General features: G+C 43.9%; 1 protein-coding gene across 4 annotated transcripts in view; it reads left to right on the top strand.

Annotated features, from left to right (window-relative positions):
• The window catches only part of PLD1 (phospholipase D1), a 422898-nt gene that overhangs the window by 275234 nt on the left and 129366 nt on the right, over positions 1 to 18298 (top strand). For all 4 annotated transcript variants that reach the window (XM_085635446.1, XM_085635443.1, XM_085635445.1 and 1 more), the window contains 4 exons: positions 977 to 1060; positions 5692 to 5773; positions 6163 to 6273; positions 14204 to 14410. In XM_085635446.1, the coding sequence (XP_085491572.1) occupies positions 977 to 1060; positions 5692 to 5773; positions 6163 to 6273; positions 14204 to 14410 (484 nt within the window). The remainder of the gene's footprint in view (positions 1 to 976; positions 1061 to 5691; positions 5774 to 6162; positions 6274 to 14203; positions 14411 to 18298) is intronic.

An 18298-nucleotide genomic window follows, 5' to 3' on the forward strand; every position in this document is an offset into this window, starting at 1 on the left:
TATTGTGCATGCTTCACTGAACAGCAAGCCTATATGCAGATTGCAGCATCCTTCAGGAGTACAGTGCTCTTCACAAGAAGCGCTGCATATTGTAGAACCATCCTATGCTTTTAAACATGGTGAGGAAAATGTCAAAAGGATTGTTTGTCTAAAAAGGTTTGTGCCACGGTTACTGGCAATCACTGCAATGTCACCCATGTATCATGGGTTGCTCACTAGTATTGAGGCATGGGGCAAGGAAGAGGTACAAGGTGCACTTGCAGGTTGGCTTGCACCTGTGGCGTAGTCACTTCTGGACCTCCTCCCTGGCAACCCATGCTCTGCCTCTCTTTGGCTCTTTCTGCCTCTGTTTTCCTTTAATGTTCAAGATTCTTTGCAGCTGCTGCATGAGAGCAGGCCTGGGCGAGTTTGCAGGTAACCAAAAAACTTCCCCACACTAACCGGAGTTTTGCAAGCAGCAGAGTGCGGTATGTTGCGCCTTTCGTGCTGATTTTTAACGCCGGATGTTTGTCGCGCGCTGGAAAATCAGCATGAATTACACTATGCGCAGTGCAAAAGGACGTTGTTTCTTTCTGCCACTCTATTAGATGTTCTACTCGAGCCGCAGCTTCCTCAATGTGAAGAGAAGGTTTCTCAACACAAGCTGTAGCGGCCATCCGTGACCATGCATGTTGAGAAATCTCACCAGGCGGTGGTCTGGAATTAGAATTTTCTCTCTTGTGCTCGTCAACTTAACGTTGGTGAGCGTGGAAAAAATTCTGCACCGCACACGCAATACGCGGAGCGTGGAGTGGAAAAAACTCCACGAGCGGAGCATAATTTCATGCCCGGGCCTAAAGAGGAGCTTGCGGTGAATCGCCATCAGAGAATTATTCCAGGTTGATCAGGCTGTGCAGTGTTTACCACATCCAACATGTTATGAAATTTAAAGACCTATTTTTGGAAAACATTTAACAAATTGATTTTTTTTTCTCAGGTATGTCAATGCAAAAGGGTATTTCAATGATGTAGCAGATGCGTTGGAATCAGCCAAAGAAGAAATTTTCATCACAGATTGGTGGTTTGTACATATTTATTTTTTTATAGTGAAATAAGATTTTGTGAGCGGTCTTTTTTTTGATAAACAAATTTTTATTTTTGCAAATAAACATACAAATTGTGAGCGGTCTTAATTATCATTGGAAGGTATCACTTAATCTACCATGTGAGTGCAGCTAACAATCCTTTAATGCTCTAAGGTTGTGCCACCTTGAGAAATCCCAAACTGTCATTGTGTAAGGATTTAGCAGAGTTTAGTACTTGTAATCGTGCTTTTCGCTTGGTTTGCAGAGGGCTTGTTTGAGCTCTTGGAACAGCTGAGCATTTTCGAGCATCAGTCAGCAGATGCAAGCAGCACCATTTATGCATGACATTCACAGCAGCTATCTAATAAAAAGTGAGGCCTTGTGGGTATTAAGAAAGGGATTATATCGCATTGCTAGCAGTTAAGTCCATCGAAAATTGAATTCCTCTTTTTTTCTGGTAGCTCCTGCCAGCTTCCTGTTTACTCGTCGTCGAATATACTGTCCAAGACAGGTCTCTGCTCCTAGCTGCCTTGGGGGAGAATTGAACTCTTCATCTCATATCAGGGTACTAATGCACCTTATGCTGAACTCCTGTAATGTGGCAAGAGGCTTGCATAAACCAATCCAGACTCTGGTCTTGTCCCGCTTGGATGCTGGTATTGCTGCTTGGTCTGTATGCTTCTGCTTGACTTGTAGCTGGCTCAGTTGTGCTGCAGTGCACATACACCAGCTCTCTTGTGATGCAAGAACTTGCTTCATGATTGCATGCCTAGCCTTCAAAGCTATTCCATTCCTGGCACCTGATTATGAGAGGTCAGGGCCCATCAGTAGTCAGACTATTGTAAGGTTATACGTTCCTAACTTTTAGAAAGAACTATAGTTGGAATCCGTATTAATCAGGCTTGTGGGATTGAATTGTTTGTTTTTCTACGTGTATGGCATTTACTCAATTTTGTCAAAAGCTGTACTTTCTCGAGACCAGGAGATGCTCTGTCATTGTTCGTTTTTAACATTATTTTACACGTTCTCTAGCAAAACGTCTTGGTGGGCATTTATCAGGTTCTATAAAACATTTTATAACACTGGAATGGTGGAAGCTCCATTGAAGACAGTGACGTGATTCACTGACTAAAGGCTTGTATAACCATTCCCCTCCAACAGTCTAGTGTTTGGTGCCGATTACGATCCGTTAAAAACCGCGTACGAACCGTCGGTCGGAGCGAATTCCCCGTCCGACTCGTACCCGGTTGTAAAACTTTACAAACATGGAATTACGATTCGCACGGAAACACCATTTCCGTACGAATCGTAACAAACACCGACCGACGAAAATATACATACGAATGTGATCCGGGAATGCTGCGACGTGACGTCGGGACGCTTTCAGGCAGCGTTTCACGAACCAGGAATTACGATTCGAACCGACAGCAGTCCGGACGGCAATATTTTCACGGCACCCAAAAAGTGCCGCAAAAGCGAAGTACGGCGCGAATCGACCAGAGTAGGTGGCCCGGTACGCGCCGACCCCCCCCCCCAGCCCCCGTAGGTACGCGCCGACCCCCCCCCAGCCCCCGTAGGTACGCGCCGACCCCCCCGTGTGTACACCCGTGTACGGTGCGTACCCCCCCCCAGCCCCCGTAGGTACACGCCGACCCCCCCCAGCCCCCGTAGGTACGCGCCGACCCCCCCCCCAGCCCCCGTAGGTACGCGCCGACCCCCCCCCAGCCCCCATAGGTACACGCTACGACCCCCCCTGTGTGTACACCCGTGTACGGTGCGTACCCCCCGTGTACGCTCGAGTCGTACCCCCACCCGTGTATGTACGGTGCGTACCCCCCCGTGTACGCTCGAGTCGTACCCCCACCCGTGTATGTACGGTGCGTACCCCCCCGTGTACGCTCGAGTCGAACCCCCCCGTGTACGCTCGAGTCGGACCCCCCCGTGTACGCTCGAGTCGGACCCCCCCGTGTACGCTCGAGTCGAACCCCCCCGTGTACGCTCGAGTCGGACCCCCCCGTGTACGCTCGAGTCGAACCCCCCCGTGTACGCTCGAGTCGAACCCCCCCGTGTACGCTCGAGTCGAACCCCCCCGTGTACGCTCGAGTCGAACCCCCCCGTGTACGCTCGAGTCGAACCCCCCCGTGTACGCTCGAGTCGGACCCCCCCGTGTACGCTCGAGTCGGACCCCCCCGTGTACGCTCGAGTCGAACCCCCCGTGTACGCTCGAGTCGAACCCCCCGTGTACGTTTGAGTCGGACCCCCCCCGTGTACGCTCGAGTCGGACCCCCCCCCGTGTACGCTAGAGTCGAACCCCCCCCCCCGTGTACGCTCGAGTCGGACCCCCCCGTGTACGCTCGAGTCGAACCCCCCCGTGTACGCTCGAGTCGAACCCCCCGTGTACGCTCGAGTCGGACCCCCCCGTGTACGCTCGAGTCGGACCCCCCCGTGTACGCTCGAGTCGTACCCCCACCCGTGTATGTACGGTGCGTACCCCCCCGTGTACGCTCGAGTCGGACCCCCCCGTGTACGCTCGAGTCGGACCCCCCCGTGTACGCTCGAGTCGAACCCCCCCGTGTACGCTCGAGTCGGACCCCCCCCGTGTACTCGAGCGTACACGGGGGGGTCCGACTCGAGCGTACACGGGGGGGTCCGACTCGAGCGTACACGGGGGGGTCCGACTCGAGCGTACACGGGGGGGTCCGACTCGAGCGTACACGGGGGGGTCCGACTCGAGCGTACACGGGGGGGTTCGACTCGAGCGTACACGGGGGGGTTCGACTCGAGCGTACACGGGGGGGTCCGACTCGAGCGTACACGGGGGGGTTCGACTCGAGCGTACACGGGGGGGTCCGACTCGAGCGTACACGGGGGGTACGCACCGTACATACACGGGTGGGGGTACGACTCGAGCGTACACGGGGGGGTCCGACTCGAGCGTACACGGGGGGGTCCGACTCGAGCGTACACGGGGGGGGGTTCGACTCGAGCGTACACGGGGGGGTTCGACTCGAGCGTACACGGGGGGGTTCGACTCGAGCGTACACGGGGGGGTTCGACTCGAGCGTACACGGGGGGGTCCGACTCGAGCGTACACGGGGGGGTTCGACTCGAGCGTACACGGGGGGTTCGACTCGAGCGTACACGGGGGGTTCGACTCGAGCGTACACGGGGGGGTTCGGCTCGAGCGTACACGGGGGGTACGCACCGTACACGGGTGTACACACAGGGGGGGTCGGCGCGTACCTACGGGGGCTGGGGGGGGGGGGTCGGCGCGTACCTACGGGGGCTGGGGGGGGTCGGCGCGTACCTACGGGGGCTGGGGGGGGTCGGCGCGTACCTACGGGGGCTGGGGGGGGGGTCGGCGCGTACCTACGGGGGCTGGGGGGGGGTCGGCGCGTACCGGGCACCTGTTTGGACGTCTCCATGGTTGTTATGGGAGTTCGGTGCGGACGGTCTTTTCACCATACGGTTGTACATTCGGACGCCCGGGATGGATCGTGATTCCCCGGTCGGAGTTCACCTTTCACGTTTGTACGGTGAATCGTACGAGGACGTGTCGGACACATTTTCCGACCCGAGGACGTGTGGGGAAATATTCCCAGTGCGGTTCGTATGGACTTTTTACCATGCGAATCGTGATTGCCAGTTCGTACGGCACTTGTACGATTCGTACGGTAAAAAGACCCGATACGAGTCGTACGGGGACATTTTTTACCGGATCGTGATCGGCACCCAAGTCTTTGTATTTCTCTCTTTTTAATTTAGAACATTCTACCTTCAGTGGGTGGCATGTTCTAAGAGGCATATCATTCTTCTACCTGGGGCTATTCCAGTTGTTAAACATGCTCTTAGTTATAGGCTTTCGCCTGTATCTTGGGCCTATAATTCAGGTTCAGGGCCTTTAACAGCTGTTATAGCCCTCTGCAGTGGGCTATAATGCTAAGGTAAAAATATATAACACTAGGATGTCAAAAGGATTCCATGTCTGTTTGGCAGGCCTTTATAGTGCAGTTACCTCATGCCAAACCACAACGAAACCAGATTTGGCAATGCAAAGTGTTTTGTAATTGATAGATTGAAAATGTGTTTGCAGGCTTGAGCAATTAACAGAAGTAGCACATACGTAGCACACACACTCACTCAAACAATCTCCATCCACATTCCTTATTAACCCCTTCAGTGCCCATGACGAGCTGGACTCGTCATGGGCCGCGGTTGCGCTCTGCCCATGACGAGTCCAGCTCGTCATAGACCCCGCCCGCTAATGCAACGGCCGGCACAGGGCGGGGAAAGGGGCGGGCACTGAAGGGGTTAAAAACACTTCAATCCTTATTCAACGTGCTCGACCCATTACTGCTCTTGTTTTCCTCTCATCCCATTTACTGTCCTCATGGAGTTGTCCCTTTTAATTCATCTTTAAAAAACACATCAAATGTTTTCTGTTTTTAAGTATGTTCTGTTGAAGTTCCTTTTCCACGCTCCCCCTTCTCCTACTATGCCTACCAGTCTTTTTTATTTTTTATTTTCTCTTTCCTTGTAACTTGTCTTCCTTCTTATGTAGCATTGCGTCATGTGCATACCATTTGGATCTCATGGCACGTGTTGATTTACCTGTGCATATTTTTAGGTTGAGTCCAGAAATATTTCTTAAAAGACCTGTTGTGGAAGGAAATCGCTGGAGGCTGGACTGCATTCTTAAACGAAAAGCTGTAAGTTGTTTCTCTGGTTTCCTAGTTTCCGTTTCTACACATCTTTCTTCGAGTTAGACATATTTACAGTTTAACATAAAGTATAATATGTTGATGACATTGAAAAATGCAGTTTCTGCTCTGCTTCCTCCTGACAGCCTTGTGATGTTAGCTTTTACCCAGCCTATTGTTAGGTGTGTTGGATCGTGCACACTTTTATGTGCAACTATGCAGCGGTCCACGGTGAGGACGCTGTATTAGTTATTTGCATGTTAGTAGCATTTTGTTGATTGTATTGATTCTAATTGTAGTTTTACTTATTTGCTCAGTAGCACTATAGACGAATACATGAATTTCTTTAGACGTAGTGTATTTATTCGTGTTGCTCTTTGCCCTCATCTTTTACGCAGCAACATGGTGTGAAGATTTTTATCATGCTCTACAAGGAAATGGAAGTCGCTCTAGGAATCAACAGTGAATACAGCAAAAGGACGCTCATGCATCTGCACCCCAACATTAAGGTATTAACTCCCAGTATAGCACAAATGAGTATTGATCGAGGCGCTTGATGCCACTGTGGTTTTGTAACCATCCCTGTACATCATTGATGTTACTGTCCATCCCAGTGCTACCTTTACATTAACACCATCGAGATGTTTTATTGGCCTGTATGTTGTGTCAAGGTCAATGAGCTACGCGCCGTACTTAAGTTCAACCTAATTTTCTATTGAAATACTATTTTTGGTCAGTTTTGAGCCCTACCTCAGTTTCATAAATATATCCAAAGTATGGAGTGCAGGATGGTCAAAAGTGAGTAAAGTTGACTCCGTGTGATGCAGAACTTGGTATGTGTCCCAGATGGCCTCAATGGGGTAAATTTTGTCATGGATCAACACAAACAGTAGGAGAGAACACCAAACATATCATGAAGAAAAAGGCTATGCTGGTGAAGTGACCATTTGTGATCAGGAGCTAGTTCATCCATTGGATGAACATAAAACACCATTAAGAGACTACAGTTGAATCTGAGCTGGCAATATGAATGGTTGTTGAGCTGAGGTTTAGCTGCCCACCCATTATGGGGTTTAATAAGAACTGGGTTTCTGGTTTGCAAACCTCACTCTGAATAAAATAATCAATATGCAATGCAGTGGGCAAGATGGTCGCAACACCACCGTGGGGGACAAAGGTGTTTCTCTGTGGCGGAGCAGATGAGGAGGAAAATGCCCTTTTAAAAGTATTTGTTTTTAGGATTCATGAACTCCTAAGTTGTTGTGTGTGGATTAGTGTGCACATTTCTGGCTGTTTTTTTATCCTTGTCATGCCAATAAGGGATCCCAAAGATCTGCAAACTGAAGAATATGTTGTGAATTTCAAAACATGAATGCAACATGTTATAAAGGAAGGGGCACATAGCATACCTGGGGACTACGCGATGTGACCAATGTTGGCAATGTGTAGTCTGCAGGCTGGGTGATTGTGGACCCATCAATCCTCTTGCTTAAGAAGGCAGTGCTTGCATGTGGATTGCTGACAGGTTAGGGCCATATTTTACTTAACTCAGATTGCTTTGCTACGGGCAATGGCCCAAGGGTTATGAGAACAATTTACACAGCGTGGCACGGGCAATGTCTAAATCCTAATACCTGATCCTTGCCCCATTTTGTTTTGCAAACAGAGGACTTGCCCATATGGCCATGCCTTGACCCCTGTACTGTTGGCCAGTGTACTGCACATAGGGCTGGCCATGCTTTGTGTCAACTACCTGTGGGTGCCTCAAGCAATATCATTGGTCATAAGGCATAAGAACAAATTCCATAAGGTGCTTGGTACTCAAAGTTTACTAGTGGGGGTAGGGGTCCGGCCCACAGGTGTGCCTACTGCCTGCAAGACATTACTGCTTGCCATTCCACGTGCTCCCATGTCACACACTGCCTGCCTGTCAAGCAGTGGTAATGCGCAAGGCATGTCTAAAGTTTATGATGTGCGTTCAGTGGCCAAAGAGTCTAGCCGCATGCAATGCCAAGTGAGGTCTTTAAGTCATGCCTCGTGTAGTATTTGCAGACAGTGGGATTGCACACAAGGCATAGCTGCATCCCTTTTCAGTCAGGTGTAGCAGACAGTGATTAAAGTATATCATTACAATCAAAGAATGTATTACAATCAAAAACATATAAATTGACTGGAAACACATTTCTTGATGGACATTATTGTTTTGGACTACTTTGTCAGTCAGTTGAAGGGAAAGTGAATGGATATTATGGTTATGAAAAAATACTAACATTTACCTGCAAGTATATATCCACAGATTATATCACTAATGACTGGGCAGGGTCTAGAGCCATGCATTGTGTGCTTAGTTAGAGACCATTGGAGCAGGCCAACTTCTGTGTACATAAAAACCTTCATGAAGTGCAGAATATGTCATTGGTGGCTTTATGTTTGATGTCACTGATAATGTTTATGAGTTAGTGGCTGGGTAGGGCTTAGTTAGTGGATATAAGAATATTTAGTTGTGTGAGCGGGTGACTGGGAAACTATGTGGCAGGGTTATGCCTCTATATCACAGTCAAAATTAAGACTTGGCAAAATATTACATCCACGGTATCCCCATTACCACTACCCAAGGGAAGTCTAGGTAAATGACTTCTTCTGATACTCCCCAAAACGAGGAAGACTCGAAATTGTAGAAGTTTAGTTCACAGACTCCTTTTTTGTTTTGCTTTAGAGATTGTAATATATTGCATTCTTCAAAGAAAAGAATACCTTGGACTGGTTCCCCAGTTTTTCTTTCTTTCTGTTGTATTCCTTCACATTCCTCTTCCTCACAGGAGAAACACCCTTGGTTTTCCAAACAAAATGTGGTCCTTTCTTCCCTTCCATATGTCTCATCCCTTATTCTTTAGGGTATCCCACTATCAATCTGCTTCAGGAACAATGCTCCTTGGAATGACAATACTCAGAAATAAGACCACAGATTCCTAGTGATCACTTTGTTTCGATTAAGGCTATTTATCTGTTTAGCTTCAAGTGTTCCACCACCATACTCCTTCCATAGTGTGCCTAGTCAAATTTCAGAGGCAGTATCCGCTTTTCAAATTGCACAAAAAATACCCTTGTTGCTGCCCTCAGGCTAAACCAGGTGTGACTAGCAGTGATGTCAAGTCTCCTCCTGCTGCACCTCAGACATCTTAAATAAGGCCCAGGTCCTTGCTTGAAGCCACAGTCCTGCTGAGGAACAGTAACAGTAGCATGCTGCTACTCCTCTCTCATTCTGTCAGGTCTTACCTTCTTATCCTACCAATCATTAACTTATCTAGTCAACAGCTCAATTTCTTAATCATCGAACAATGCCTGACACCATGTTTCCTTCTTGTTACCTCTTTAAATCCGTCTCTTATTGTGTGAGTTATCTACGGTTCTATTTGACACCTCATCCCAGAGATTGCAACAGAGTCAATGGGAGATATTAGTAGCTTTTGGATACAAGAGGCATACTGTAAAACATAATTATGTGAAGTGTGTAAAGTCATTATTGATATCTTTAGAAATGCCTTTACTTATGTGACTTTTTGTGCATCAAGAAGGGAAACCTCTTTGGAAAAACTGGAGCAATGCACCTTTTTTCAGCATTCCATCCTTTGTGGTGGAAATTGACTGATGGTAGAGTTGGTTCTGGAATCGTTGCCACCCCACTTCATAGATTAGCCCCCAGCATTATTGTAAGCTTACTGAACCACAGTACCAATCTAGTAAGCTAACTAGAGCCTCAGCCGGTCTGTATTGCTGCCATGCAGCCAATCAGACAGCCAGTCCGGTTATCTATAACACTGCATAACCTCCCCTGCTTTTCTCGCTTTACATCAATAACTTGGGAGAGGTTTTAAGTTCGATCAGTAAAGATCTCCCTAGAGCCGGCCTAAAACTAATTCCCGCCTTACTATATGCCGACGATACTGTTTTATTGGCAAGAACCGCGAGAGGTTTGCAAGCGCTTTTAAACGGTTTCAATGATTTTATGGTTTCTTTAGATTTATTAATAAATTTTAAAAAATCACATTCCATGTCAATAGGTGCTGTGAGAGCTAAACGGGTTAAATTCTACTGTAATGGGCAGGAACTTACAAAAGTGCAGTCCTTCCCATACTTGGGGATCTTATTTGATGACAGACGTTCTTGGGTCATGCAACGCGCCCAGAAAAAGAACATCCTTGCAAGAGCCACAGGAGCTTTGTTGGGCTTCGCAAAACGTCTGGGGAGTAAACCACTACCTGCTCTTATGAAAATTTATAGAGCTAAGTGTGTACCCATGGCTCTCTACGGTAGTGAGGTATGGGGTTATAAGGACTCGCTAGAAATTCAAACGGTGGAAAATACCTTTTTTCGCAAATTGTTGTCCCTTCCTCCCTCTGCTCCAATTTTTAATATGCACGAAGATCTGGGGGCAGGCTATCTTACTGATGAAATCTCTGTGGCGCCTCTATTGGGCTGGCTTAGAGTGTGGGCCCAGCAACCCCCGAATCTGAGCCAGCTTATTGTCCAAGATTGTTTGTCCCTTGATGAAGCTATGTCTATCCCATGGTTTCGATATATTAAAAGTAACCTGAAGTCACTTGGCTGTTCTGAATTGTTTGATAGGCCATGTGCATTAAGTAAAACAAAAATAAAGGCCTTTAAGAGCCAATTCTTGAGTAAAGCCATGTCACTGAGGGAAGAAGAAGAACTGGGAAAGCCGGCAGTTAGAAGGTTTGTCATGTTAAGTACAGGTAGTGGGATTCAGTCTTACCTGACCTTTATTAACAAACCATTCCATCTGTTTTTGTTAATAAGGTTTAAACACGGCATGCTGCCCTGGCTGCTGGCTTACCCTAAGGGTTTCTTCAAAGAGGGAACCCTGGGCCCATGCCCCTGTGACAATACTTCCGAACAAGATATGTTGCACATGGTTTTCTTTTGTAAATTTTACTCTTTACTTCGAAAAAAATATATTGTGCCTATCCTTAAGACGCATAATTTTGTGCAAGTGAGGCCCGCACTGGTCTATCTGCAAATGCTTGAGACGCCGTTGGTATGCTTTGGGGTGGCTAGCTTCATTACAGGGGCTATTAGGCGCAGAAATAGGGTTTAATATCATTAGTAATTCCCCAGGTATATGGTTTTTTTAACAGTGGGACATGGAATGTTGAAGCAGAAATGGTTTTATGGATTTGTAATTGATTAGAATTATTTAAATTGACATACTTTTATCGTGTTTATGTGCCAATGTATTGTATTATATTTTTTGTGAATTTTTTATATCTACCCGTACCATGAATTATTGTATTGTGCTTTGATGGTTTTAAATTTTAACCGAATAAAGCAAATTTTTGACTTTGACTTTGCATAACCTTCCTTGACCAGGTTTGCACGCTGCAAAAGTTGTGTGGAACTGAATGGTCAGCCGAGTGCCAAATGATGCCATATGCCCCCTACCTGTAGTCTGCCACTTCTGGGATTAGAATCCCACTTGCTTCAACATGCATGGGCCGGCAGACATTCCTCCTGCTCCACTGTGCTGAGCTGCAGGGAGCTATTTGATTCTCCTTTGATATTTTAGTGCAGCCGCCTTGTTCTTCTTGGTAATGGAGGACCACTGCACTCCAGTATAGGCGCACTTGTAAACAGTGGTTTGATGCAGGTCAGGGCTCATGGTATTCACATGCCCCTTTTTCCATATAGCCATAGATCCAATTTAAGACTGGTCAAACTTAGAAGTTCTTTGTGCAAGGCATGTTAACCGTCCTTGAGCTGCCTCAACCTGCTGGTTGTGCTGTTCCTTTCACTTCTTACTATGAAAAGGGATTCCCGGCCCATGTTTAAAATACATTTTTAAAATAAATCAAAGTCTTATATTAAGGTCTGTTCAGTGCATTTACAACATTTGGCAAATGACAATGAAATGTACCGATTCATCCAAATTTCAGTAGGTATTTTTACGAAACTACTTTCTTGGAGAATGAAAATCCTCATTCGCTCAGACTCATTCATTTGACTGAAACATTAACTAAATAAGCTCATCTAAATTCCAATTAGAGACACTTGGAACACCTCAGCTAAGGTTTCACTCAAAAAGGGACCATCATAGTGTTGATCACACCAAGGGACACAGGCCTGGGGATAAGCTCACTAAGCAGACTGGGTATTAGCCCCCTTTTCTTGACTTGATAGAGGGACTGATCTTTGATTTAGAAGACCAGTAGGACAAAGGTTATGCATTTTAAATAAAGGCATGCACCTACTGGTAGATTATGTGGTGTACAAGCGCTACTTAACCACAATGACATGAACCTTTGTTTCAGTGCCTAAATGATTGGCAGGGTTCTCTACCACAAGAGTGGTGTCAATACCACCTTTTGAGAGTGGTAAAATCATGGTTCACTTCACGATTTCAGACCAACCATCAGTGGACCAAATTTTTTATTTGTGAAAGCTGCAGATGCACTGCTTTAGGGTAACACCTACATTTATTTATGTGCTTAAAATTCTGTCAAATCGTGAAATACTATTAAGGCCAATAACTTTTATCCTAATCCAATAACCTTTATCCTACTACCTTGGGATGAAATATATACACTGTTTATGTTACCTAAAAGCATGCAAAGGAAAGTAAGACATATTAGCAAAGTTGGGAGCCAGCATTTATTGAAAGTTTGTTTGATTCAGACAGAGATTGTGGAATGTAATTATTTGTAACTGAGGAAAGAATGACCTTATTAGATTTTTCATAAACACCTGAAAACTAGATTGTTCATTCATGAATTCTCAGGTAGTTAGTTGAGTTGAACAATAAGGTCTCTGGGAAAAATTAGGTTGTTGGTTGACTGGGGTGTGAGCCCTGGTCAAGCAGCAACCACAGTCCCTTGCAGGGTGAACCACACAAAGTCACTAAATTAATCTGTGGTTAACCCTGCATAGCTTAGCACAAAAAGCAGTCAAGTTCAACTTGATGGGTAAAGGCAAAACCTTCACCATCAATGTCAGAATTACATGTGATACAAGCTATGTAATATATCTGATCGAATGCAGCCTAAAATACATTGGCAGCACAATATGTCTATTAAGAAAGAGAATACTGGAACATATTAGTGCAGTGCAAAACAAGGATACAAACTATGCCATGGTCAAACAACTAGCAACTCATGAAGGATACAACTGGCAAAACCTGAGATACTACGGCATAGCATATATATCAAAACATGACAGAGGTCACACAAACTAAGACGCTTGGAGTCCCATCTGATCATACGGTTCAGAACAAAACAACCTCAGGGCATAAATGCAGACGAGAAATTATATGTACATCTATAATATAAGAGAATATCCCTCCTATTTTCTGAACTACAAAAAACTGCTGACAAGGGAATATAATTTAAAAAATAAGCACAGGATGTAAAAGGAAACAAGGAGAATTTAGGACAATAGACTAAATCAAGAACAATTATTCGGTTGCGTAACATATCAGAAGATATTTACTTCAGGTGACATTATGAAATATGGTGTTTAAACTGGTTAAGAATTCCTAATTCTATTGATACAGAACCCATTAGAGACACTGAGTCTAGAATATACAGATACTTAATATGCCTGAGAGATGGTGAATGATCACACCATGTTATTAAAATAATGTCGTTGAATATCGAGCACTTAGCTCAAATCAGGTGAAGTGTAAATTGATTTAGACATGCACTAAGCAGAGAGCATAATGGAAACACTAGCACCATGTTTGTGTGCTACTGATCCATGCACCTACTATACAATTACTTCATTGCATAATAGTAGTGAGCATACGGAACTTGACCATCAATATACATAAGAATGAACCAAGAGGTGTTTTGAATGTAACACAAAATGTTTTTAAACTTGTTTGTTCAAAACGACATATCCCTCAATGCTTCATCATAATGAAATGAATGTAGGACTCGCCCAACCGTGATCAAGACTTTCTAGTCCAAATACGTTGGTGGTGTGATTAAACACTTGGAATATTGAACCCCTGGAGCACGGCATATTTCTTTGGTAAATAAAATTGTGCGAGAGCTCAATTCTGCCCGAATGTCTAGACCGGCCATGCGCTCGTTGTGTTTGAATCGCGCTGATAGTAAAATATATATGGGAAATTAATATGTCATAGCTCTGTGCCGTACTATTAATTTTTAAGTACAATTGAACTGTATGGTCTCCTATAATTAATCAGACCTATTGTTTGACTCTGAATTTCTCACGCTGCAGGTATGTTAATTAACTTTTTGTTATCCTACATCTGCCAAGTAGTTACGAGTGACAGAAGAGAACTTTACACATTGAACCATCCTCATTTTTGATCAGCTGAAAATCACGTTGCAGCTGTTCCTATGCTAAATGGCAGTGGGCCCAAGTATGCTGTTGCAATAAATACTTTACCTTTTTCTTTAGGTAATGAGACATCCTGATCATGTGTCATCTTCTGTGTATCTGTGGGCCCATCATGAGAAGATTGTGGTCATTGACCAGTCTGTTGCCTTTGTCGGTGGAATTGATCTTGCATATGGCAGATGGGATGATGATGAGCATCGGCTTACAGATGTTGGCAGTGTTAAGCGAATATTAGCAACACAATCCATGTCGGCAATGAGCAGTGCGGTAAGACATTTTTTGTTCCTCTCATGCATACAGTTTGTCCCCGTCTTACTCAATTGTGTGTTTAGGGAAGCTCTGCTATAGGCCAATAGACCTCTCTTTAGTATGAACAAACATGCAGCATATACATTACATTTCTTCCTACTAACAGGCAGAATCTTCTCATTGCACATCTTTGTTATGGGGAGTATTACGTGTGGACTTCTGCTTTATTTGCAGTTCAACTTTGTTCTCAATCCATATAGTCTCCTATGAGGTCCTGCTTAACTTTGTCAAAACACCTGCTTATTTTAGTGTGCATTACCAAAGTGGCATGTGTCCTCCAAGTATTAGCCCCCAAGATTTGAAAAGCATAGATTTGTCACACACCAACAAAATTGATATATGTTGCCCATCATCTTATATAACGGTCCGGCCAGTTTTATCTGCACTGCACATGGGCACACATACTTGCAATGAAGCAATTAACCCTTTACTTGTTCCAGCAGGGAGGCCAAGTCATGTTTTGTCCCAATCTGTTACTCTATACATTGTGTATCTTTAGATATGTTTAATTTTACCCGAAGGTCCTTCATATCAAAAGTCCAGGAGGTTTTCCTTTATAATAGATGCCTGTCCAGTTGGTGAGACTGACATTTAAAGGTGCCATGTGCATTTGAGTAGAAACTTCAATGACAAAATAGACTTTCGTTTACCATGTTAGGTAGATGATTTCATTTTCATAGACCTCATAGGGGCACACTTTGATAGTGTTGTTGCATTGATATTAGTAATTTACTCTAGTTATTTATGATAATAGGCAAATGTCAGAATGATCTGCAATAGCTTCAAATGGGCATTATCTAACACTTCCACAAGCATTCAAAGTCAGCCGGTCTCTTGGCCTACCCGCAACCTCTGTCATGTCATGTAGTAATACTTCAATATCCAGTTCACCAGATAAAACACTTATGATCTGTTATAAGACCCAATATCTGGTGTGATAATAACTATGCCACATCCTCCGTAATCCTCCTTGACCTCTCACCTGCTCTGCCACTAAGGCTTCATTCTCACCTGGCCAACAGTAGCCAGTAAGCTACTTACCCACTCAACTGGTAGCCTTGCCCTTAGCATCCTGTGCCACTTATTAGGCCCTTAATTCATTACCTAGGTATTACTAGGACAGATACATGGTCTTGTGATAGGATTCAACTTCCTTTGCATTTTCTTATTAGGCTTACTCTCCATAGTTCCTCAGTTTCCAAATGCTTCCAACTAGTTCCCTTTTGAGCCTTATTCATTCTCCTGGCTCCTCACTCTCCAACTATTTTCATGTCCTACATTCAGTTTCTCGAATAGGACTCTGAACTTCACAAATTTTATTGTAGACCAATTGTACCCTATATTCCAGTCTTCCAGCTGGTCTATATTTGGTCCCATGGATATCCTCCCAGTGTGGCTCCTAGTCGGCCCAGCACTTTGTCACTGCCTGTCTCCCAGTCAGTGTTCCACTTGTGCTGAAACACTTTTTTGCCCCTAGTACTGAAATTGTGATTTGGATGTGCCACATATAATTAGTGTAATACATTATTTAGGATCACTAGAATTATGCAATTCTGTATGTGTGGGGGTTTCTGCATAATATTGATTTACCGCATTTGCCACTTAATCCATCATCTACTGCATAAAATGTGAAAGAATTATTTCTAGCTTAATTGATTCAGAAGTTACCAAAAAAGCAGCAATGTTTTCACATGCATTGGAAGGCCATTCGAAATGGTTAGTTGGAGGTCTTTGAGCTTCTTATAGCTGTGTCTTGTTCAACTGGTATTATTGATGTGAAATCTTTGCCCAGACTGTGTTACAATGTGTAAAATTAACAAAATAATGAAGCAATACTATCACAAAACAGGCCACATGGCACCACATAATTTGTGTTTTCTTGCCACATGAATCAGGAAAAAGAAATGTATAATTCCTATTCCGTCATCTGTCGACATCCACCTCCCTGTGTTTACCTGCCCACGGACCACTGCTGTGCATAATTCCCCTACTGCATAATTCCAGTGGCCCTGAGTCTATAGGAGAAAATTGAGTTGTGAAGATGGAAAACAAAGTTACAGGAGTGAGGCTGTGGCACCTAACAAGGTTAACATCCTGGAAAGACTGTGCGGTTCCATGAACTGTTCTATGGAAATCCTAACATCACTGCTTAAAAACAAAATGCATCATGTTTTATTAAGACGAGTTGTTTGCAGAGCAGTGACTTCTACGACTATATATAAAGTTGACTGTTACAACGATTGGACTATACTCCTGGGAATAATCAATTTTTTAGGGACATAGAGTATTGGTCTAATTCTCGTGTGACTTGAGTGGGAGCGTTCAGCCCACACTTAACCATGTCAAGATAATAGCAAACAGTTCACTTAAATTTTGAAGCTTCGCTGTCAGAGAATCCTAATCACGTCTTTAGCTCATTGAGAAATATGGAAAAGATGCAGGTGGATTTGAGAGGATATAGGTGGCAGACCTTTGAGATCTGATGTAATCTTTCTTTTCTGGCTGGAGCTGAATTTCTCTGTGAAAGAATGTCTCCAATAAGGTGACATAACTTCAGAGCTTTTGTCAAAATAAGGAGTGGGCTCTAGAGACAAAAGAAGCTATATAGCATTAACAATAGTGTGCCCTTGAGATCTTGGTTACTCTCTCTGGTTTATGGTTCTGATGAAAAGATAATTCAGTGGAATACACTCTACACCCATCCAGTGTTAGAAAAATAAATATTCCATGTATTTTAAAAAAGAAACACACCTGAAATATGCCATTATATTTATGGATATGGAGAAAGAAGCCAAATTTCGAAGTGATGAAGTAGGCAATTTATCCTTTCAGACTTTGCTGGTTGTATTTATCTGGTAACAATTATGATTTTCAATATGAATAACTTCACTAATTTGAGGCAAATATTAATGCCTCTGCATGATTGGCAGTGATATACGGTAATTAGCAATCATGATTTTCACACATTAGCTGTAGGTGCCACAAACATTTGGTGGTATACTCTTACCCAAGTCTGCAAAGTTACTCAAATTCAATGCAACAGATAATAAACGAAAAAGCTTTTGCTCACATGAAGAGTGGTGATTTAGAAAATTGCTTTTATTTAATTCGTTTTGTCTGACTACCACCATAAATATTAAAATCGACTTACAAAAATAATATAAAACAAACTTTTACTGGATTGTTTTTTCTTGTGTGACAATAATTACTCATGTATCCTTGAATAACTAATGGTTATCTACTTTGTCCAACACATATAAAAATGTAATTGCAAACATGTTTAGTGAAGCAGAAAAACTTATTATCCATTATGAGGGAAAGGTGGTGAAGTGTGATCTTCTGACTCCTTTTTGATTCTCATAAATTTGCAGAGTTGCAGATTCATATACATTTTCTGCGCTGTCAGGAGCAGTCTGGAATTTGGAGTACATGTTTACTGTTGCCGATGACATATAGGGTAATTGATTGACCCTCACTGAAAGAGATAGCGGTATCTACAAACAAATACGTGCACATGCATAAATGGAAAGCCAACTCTTTCTTGTGGGGCTCAGAAGGCATACTCACTGTAGAAGCTTTTTCAAAATCTACCAGTATTTGGTGCACTCCTACACACTAAAGTAATTGAACAAATATATACCTTGCAAAAAAGACAACATTTTTATGACAATAATCGAGGGATATGAAAAAATCCAGAAATTAGTGCCAAATCAGAGCACGTAGAACTTATTTCATACAGTACATTTATGCTTCAATCTGCATTCAAAACGTAGTGAGACCCTCCTCCCACACAAACTGCTAATTTAAGAATGGAAGGCTGACTTCATGTTCAAAGGCAACTCCTTG

Source organism: Triturus cristatus, chromosome 11 (genome assembly GCF_964204655.1).
Source record: "Triturus cristatus chromosome 11, aTriCri1.1, whole genome shotgun sequence".
NCBI classification, from domain to species: Eukaryota; Metazoa; Chordata; class Amphibia; order Caudata; family Salamandridae; genus Triturus; species Triturus cristatus.